Raw genomic sequence first — 7,479 nt, 5'->3', positions numbered from 1 at the left:
GTACTGTGAACACAGGGTGTACTGTGTAATTACAATGAGTGCTTCCAGATTAACAGGTGTTTGTCCTGAGCTGCCCCGAACACAGAGGCAACCAGAATCTTTGAGCTGAGCCCAAACATGTTGGTTTTCATGTCATCTTGTTTACAACATGCTGTTGAGGTAATCTGCCAAATGCAAATCATAGTTCAATCCTGATTTTCCAGGTGTTTCTGTGTACATTTGATTCACACATGCTGTTCATGAATCATGTATGAGGTGATTGTTTGCCGATTTGTCCATCAGTTAATGACTGTAGGCGGCGTGTATGGTGTGTGTGTGTGTAAGCATGTCCGTGCATGCATGTGGGGGACAGAAAGTGTATTTGTGTGTGAATGTGAGAATCTGATATTAGTCTGGCAGCCGGCTGATGTCAGATGCTTGGTTGGCGGGGCAGCTGAGTCCCCCCCCCCCCCCTTGTTCTGCGGAGCCGCAGGAGGCTGGTGGGGGGGGGAAGATAACAAGATGATTCACTTCCCTCCAACAGGGCCAGCAAGCTGTTGCCATTACATTAAATTGCTTTGGGAATTGATTCTGTGCCACTAATGCAGTTCAATAATAAAGGAGGGGGGCTCAGTCAAAAAACTCAGATGAGGGGAAGATTGGCAAACTTCATAGCCTCTTGGATGGTAATTTGTCCATTTATAGAAGAGAAAGTCACGAAACAATTTTTTTTGGCAGTCGTGTTCCCTGAAATGATTCTTTGACTCTGTTTTGCTGCCATTTGGTTCCGTTTGTCACTCTCATCTGTTGAGGACCCCATATGTGATATGTTGATGACTTGGAGGGCTTTCAGATGCTGCATTAAAAACACTCACATAAACACACGCCATAAGAAAAGCAGCAGGAGATCCGTGACACTTGTCATCTGATGCTTCAGATCACATTATGGCAAGAGCAGAGAGAATGTGTGCAGTGAAAACTAAGTTAAATTGACCTTTTTAAAACAAATTTTGATTTGTCAAGCACCTGTGTAACTACAAACATCATCAATTACAATGCATTGAAACAGATGCTGGATTGCAGCATTATTAAGGGGGAACTACACCCATTTTCTTAAATTCATACATGTAATTTCTGTGGTCTAAGACAGTCAAAACATATTAGTAAACCTGAACAACTCGCTCCCAAATCCAAAAGCTAGGGTGCTAAACCTAAAATGTGTGATGTCATTGGGTAAAAAGTCTGGAGCTGCTCTATAGACAACTAGAAAAGCACTCAGAGCGCAGACCTCCCTACCGCCAAGTAGGTGATATTCCCTCCCCCTCTGCATCAGATCTTGCAGCCTGCATCACAATTAGGTTATTATCACTATCATTATTAGGTTATATATGCCTTCACCATGGAGACACTGGTGTCTTTATTTCATTTTTATTTTGTACCAACACAGAATATAATGTTTTTTTTTGTATTTTTCACTTTCTTTTTTTCCAACACAGAACATTAATTTCAACTTTAGAATTACAGCAATATTTAGCAAGTAGAACAAGACGTGCTTTCCGGCCACCAGATGGCGCTATTTTCACCGTCTTTAGAAATTGGAATTGCTGCTGAGGCTGTCAGACGATAGACTTTTTTATTTATTATTTTATCCACTTTGCTTCAACCGATCACCACCAGAATTTTATCATCTGTTCCTTGTCCCATTATCCACCTTTCCTGAAAATGTCATCAAAATCTGTTGACTTTTTGAGTTATTTTGCAGACAAACAGACCAACGCTGGCGAAAACATAACCTCCTTGGCGGAGGTAATGAATGGGGAAGGTGTTATACATGACACGGAGAGCACCCAGGGAAATGTTTTGAGTATATGGTTACATTTTCTGTTTCAGAGCTGAGAGCACTAGAGCTTATTTGGGGATATAAGAATGAAAGCAAATATTCTATGGGTCCACAAAATCAGGCTCCCATTCGTTGTCTGTGGAGCAGACTTATACTTGATGACATCACAAGTTTGAGATTGACCCATTCATGTGGTGCCTGAATAATCGGAAAAATTTGTTCTCGAGTGGGAAAATTCATGTGAGTTGCAACAACAACTTGGAAAGTCAGCAAAATTTTTGGTACGAGAGCTGAAGAGTTGAGGTCATAGGCAGAAATGTGGTGAATAAAAGTGAATATGCAGCAGGGTGGTGCAGTGGTTAGCATTGTTGCATCACAGCAAGAGGGTTACTGGTTCAAATTCCAGGGTGGGGGAATCGTGGAGCCTGCATATTCTCCCTATGTCAGCGTGGGTTTTCTCCAGATACTCCAGCTTCCTCCCACAGCACAAATACATGCAGGTTAGGCTAACTGGTGACTCTAAATTGTCCATAGGTGTGAATGTGAGCGTGAATGGTTGTCTGTCTCTATGTGTCAGCCCTGTGATAGTCTGGTGACCTGTCCTGGGTGTACCCTGCCTCTCGCCCAGTGTCGCTGGGATTGGCTCCAGCTCCCCCATGAGCCCTAACAGGATAAGCGGTTACGGAAAAATGAATATAAATATTTGTTAGAAAAGTTATTCATTAGCTTTAGTCAGGTAAAGCAGTATAGTTTTAGGGGATGTTCAGGTGCAGCAACAAGTCTCGGAAATCTCATTGTAATATAGAGTTTCAAACCATTATCAAGGTGTTGTATAAAGGCTCTGGGAAATAAAGTACAACACATCTTCATTATAACGTCCATGTTGTTTCCACATTAAAGCTCACGAACAAGTTGTCCCAACTCAAGTTTCTTAGGTTATCATTTCTATTTCATTCATTCATGTTGTTTCCTGATTGACCTTAAAACTCACATCTCCTCATCTCAGATCATTTCACTTCCTGCTCCTGTGTGTTTTCGCTCCTTATTGATGACTTCACCTGTGTCTGATTGTCTGTCCCGCCCTGATTAGCCTTACCTGTGCCTCATTATCCTTCCCCTCACCAGAGTAATTAGTGTGTCTTGTTTTCTCTCAGTGCCAGTTTGTCCTAGCTGCCTTTTTTAAGTGGTGTCCCCCTCTGAGTTCATTAGTTCCACACTGGTGAACAAGGTCTTTGAATCTTGTTAATTTTGGATCAATAAAGAAAAGACAGTCCTCTGATAGTAGCAGGACTATTAAGATTCAGATCAGCAAGATTTATTCAGGAACTGGAGTGTTATGTGCAAGATAAAGAGACTTTTGACAAGGAGAATAAAAAGGTGATACTCACAGATAGAGACAAAGCTTATCCTGCTCTTCTCAGTAAAGCAGGAGATAAGATGGTGCCAGGCCAGAATGTGCAACAATCAAACTATAGGCAACAGCGGACCTTTGCAGAAAATGCATAGGTGTAATTAAGTACATTACTTACAGGTTTATTCCATTTTGACGAGCCAGTAAGCCAGCATGCACAACACCGGGGTCCCAGCTAAATGTGATGCAGTCATAATTAATGTTATTAGTTATAGTTCAGCCAGTGTTTCTGCTAAAAAGAAAAATCAGTAAGTGTGAATGTAGAGAACATGTATTTACTTAGTCTTATAATCACAATCTCCCAGGTTACACTGCAGGACAGCACACTCCATGGTGTGAGGAGCAAGTGTTGTTGTTAATTCAGTATCCATACTGAAAGCTGTGAAGTCAACCTACTTCAGTGGGGCTTATGTGGGAAACCACTTCAGACGAGCGCACAGATCAAATGCAACAATTTTGTCTGTGCATTGACGTCTGCATATGAATCATTCTGCCTCAGTATTGAGGCTTGGTTTGATCATTTACAATGTAACGTGAAACAGCAAATTATCCTTGTTAGTCATATCCTGTTCTAATGACTGTCACTCGCAGGGACAGCAATTGTCCAAAAGTAGGCTACTTGGGAACATAATCACAAAATGTAATGAGTGTTGTCATCGAATTGGTAAAGCGGTGCTCTTTAGAGTAATCATTTGCAACTGGTAATTCACACTTTTATGAGTCAAGTGTATGAGCAGGACCTGATTAATAAAAGGTGTAAGCGGAGTCTTCAGATTGATTCCTTTGCTCACACACTTCTCTGGAGATAACAGTGACACTGAATTTCAAAGATTGTCGCACAATTTATGTAACCTTACATCTGATGCTACGTAGGCTGGGAGGCAGGCCCAGCCCTTGGGATATTTTCTGCTGTTAGCCTATACTTTGGGCCATCACATGCTGATAACAAGAACCCCCAACTCGAGGCCATTTGGTCTCAGGGAGCCCCAAAACCCCCTTTTTCGGACATGTTTCTGGCAAAATGATGTAAATGCAAAAATTAAGATACTACAATAGCATAAATAGTCCTATGAGTATGAAATCTGGCATGGAATATCCTGAAACAAAGGGGAAAGCAGCACAGTAAAATTTTGGGGCTTACTCATATTCTGTCTTAAAATATCACCCACAACCCCAAAAGAAAAAGAATTCACTGTCCACTTCACAAATTCTCATCAAAAATTAGTATTTCCAGCACTTTATGTAAATATCACTGCCTCACTTGCATATAGAAACCTCCCAAGTTCATAAGTTTCAAGTGGAGCCCAAGATGACCTTTCTATCTTCAAATTTACTTCCTGCGGCCTAAATTCTTCACTATATACCTCGAATCAGACAAAAACAAATTTTCAGTCACTAGCCTTCCAGATAAATTTCTTGTCAGCAATGTGAACCCACATATATATTGAGCTTTATGTTAGAAATGTACAATATGGGTCCCCAGTATTTAGAAACTGCCGGATGCTAACCAGCAGATGCGGGGAAATTTGCCTACTTAGCATAGTTAGCATCAATGGACACAATCACATATATGGACAATATTTCAGCAACTGTTTGGACAACAGTGGAGGGGTTTTAGGGGGTTACTGACCATGGTGAATCCATTTGACCTTTTCAAATTCAAAATTCAAAATGGCAACCCCTTTTTTGGGACATGTTTCTGGTGAAATTATGTAAATGCAAATATTAGGGCATTATGATGGCATAAATAGTGATACAAGTATGAAATTTGGCACGGAGTACCCTGACACAAAGGGGAAAGTAGCAAAAAAAGATTCTGGGGCTTACTTGTACATAGAGAACTTCTACTTAGATTTTAGCCAAGGTTGACTTTGCTATCTTGAAAATTACACTTGATTTGGCCTAAATCTGTCACTATACCTCAAATCAGAGAAAACAGAATTTTCAGTCACTAACCTCCCAGGGAGTCTACCTGCCAGCAATGTGGATCTGAAAGTGCTGAGTTCCCCAAAGTTTTATAATAGAAATGTACAGAATGGGTGCCCAGCATTTAGAAACTGCCGGATGCTAACTTGAATGTGCTGGTAACTTTGCATAATTAGCATTGATTAGCATAATCACCTAACAGACTATATTTCAGCAACCGATTTGACCAGTGTTGGAGTGGTTTGGGGGGTTACTGAAGATGCTGAATCCATTTGTGACATTTTCAATTTTCAGAAAAGCTGTTGTAGCCACATGTAGCCAAAGCCTATTTCAATTCCCGGGGGGGCTGATTTTGATTAAATTTAAATGGATTTATAAGTTTTAGAGGACGCTGAATCGACTGAATTTTGTCTACATAGCAAGTATGAAATAATTAAAACAATTCAGTTCACTTTAAAACTGTAGTGTATTATAATGAAAACAATTCAAGATGTAGAGCAGTTTAATTTACGGAACATCACACTCTGAGGTGACTCAAAATTGGATATTGGAGGTAACAAAGGCAAGTACCATAACAAACAACAGTAATATGACTATAACTAAATAATAATGTCCTCATAAAAAAGAAAAGGGAGCATAATAAAAATATAAAACATGTAAAATACACGAGTCCTGCAACAGAAAACGTTACATGAGGTAGTCTACCTTAAAGACTGCTGTTGTCATAGCAACATGGGAGCGCAGCGTGCCTAGTAACCACGACAGCTCTCGCGAGAAGTGAGAACTTCGCTGTGGAGATGAAGCTAAAAGTTATTTTATATCGGGTTTAGCCAGTTTTAACCGTAGATGTATTTATGTGCTAATAAATGCATGACAAGTGTCGTAAGGTGATAGGGTTTTAACATCTTAAAAGTGCTTTACAGTAACTTTTTTCACGACGAAAGGAGGAATGTGACTTCCGCATCCGCTTTACTTTTCGCGGGTCAGCACGAAACAGCCAGCGTTAAATGTTATTTCTATGGGGATATGTCAAACACTGAGGTATTCAGTACCTTTGTAGCTGACTTTCACTGTCTAGAAACTTTTGTTAACGTTGACAAAGAGTTTTAAACCCACCGTTTCTTGCGTGTTGACACGGCAGAGCATTAAAGTCACCACAGTGTGACAGTCAGACACAAGCATGTCACTGCTGTCCACGGTAGAACGAGCTATCAAGTCCTGCAAAGCTGAACAAGCCAAGATTAACGACAATATTCAACTCTACAGAGAACTACTACACACCCTGTAAGTACTGTACATCTCAGATATTAACAACACTATTTTATTAATGCTCACGATTTCACCTCTGCTGCCAGACTCATGTAAAAGAAAGTAAGTTTAAGTTTACAACTTCATGAATATTGTGACAAAGACCAATTATTTATACACTGCTAGTATGCAAGATAACGTATATGTGCATGCAAAGTACATAAATGTAGATGTTTAATGTTACGTTCTTTAGCTGTGTCTCTCGTGCGTTGATACTCTCATGTATGTAAAATGGGGTTAATGGTCTCTAAAACACTCAGTAAAGTCCTAGAGATTAGGTAGTGATTTAATTAATGGTGAAATCATAACATTTTCATAAAATATATCAGATATTCAAGTTTTATACATTGCATAAGAGCATCTGCAAGTGAAGGCCGGCATCTGGCGCTGTGGCTTAGTTGGTTAAAGCGCCTGTCTAGTAAACAGGAGATCCTGGGTTCGAATCCCAGCAGTGCCTTTTCCACTGCTCAAAAGCTGCCCTGCATCTCCCTTCAAACCACAGAGGCAAACGCAGTGCATAAGTTGTGTAAGTGAGATGTTCTCCAGGTCGTGCAACTAATTAGAATTGATTATGGTCAACAGCAATAAGTGAGAAATTACTGCGAGCTGCATTATGGGCTGGTAAGAGAGAGCCTTGAGGTTTAGGTTTATACCCAACTGTAAGCCGCTAACTCATCACTGTATACTGTATTCGTGGTTTAGCAGGCTCTCTTTACAATTTCATAGACTTTTTCATTAGAACACGCTTTTATGGTCTGTACCGAGGGTACATACAGAGTTTGGTGAGCAAGCGTTAAAGGGCCAGTGTGTAAAATGGGTTGAAAACAGTGACATCAGTGGTCAGATTCTAGATTGCAGGGCGCACTCGCTCACCCCTCCCGTCGGGTAAATGACGGAGGCCTCGTAGGGACATAAAGCCTTGCGCACGAGTTTTTCAGGAGTAGGTCTATCTAGCGACGAGGTGAATATTTATTTAGAAATCTAAACCATGTTACGATATTGTAATGAATCCCTC

At 40.5% G+C, this 7,479-nt stretch overlaps 1 protein-coding gene and 1 non-coding gene across 2 annotated transcripts in view; both read left to right on the top strand.

The window, feature by feature from the left end:
- The first annotated feature begins 6,054 nt into the window (after nt 1-6,054).
- LOC126405828 (tubulin epsilon and delta complex protein 2) overlaps nt 6,055-7,479 on the top strand; it is a 9,288-nt gene continuing 7,863 nt past the window's right edge. Inside the window, exon 1 of the mRNA XM_050069786.1 lies at nt 6,055-6,440. Within this exon, the coding sequence (XP_049925743.1) occupies nt 6,337-6,440 (104 nt within the window). The 5' untranslated portion in view covers nt 6,055-6,336. The remainder of the gene's footprint in view (nt 6,441-7,479) is intronic.
- Nucleotides 6,848-6,921, top strand: trnat-agu (transfer RNA threonine (anticodon AGU)). The gene has a single exon. It is a non-coding gene; the product is annotated as a tRNA-Thr (tRNA).

Source organism: Epinephelus moara, chromosome 18 (genome assembly GCF_006386435.1).
Source record: "Epinephelus moara isolate mb chromosome 18, YSFRI_EMoa_1.0, whole genome shotgun sequence".
NCBI classification, from domain to species: domain Eukaryota; kingdom Metazoa; phylum Chordata; class Actinopteri; order Perciformes; family Serranidae; genus Epinephelus; species Epinephelus moara.
Note: the sequence above shows the minus strand (reverse complement) of the source record. Positions and strands in the feature narration are given on the sequence as shown.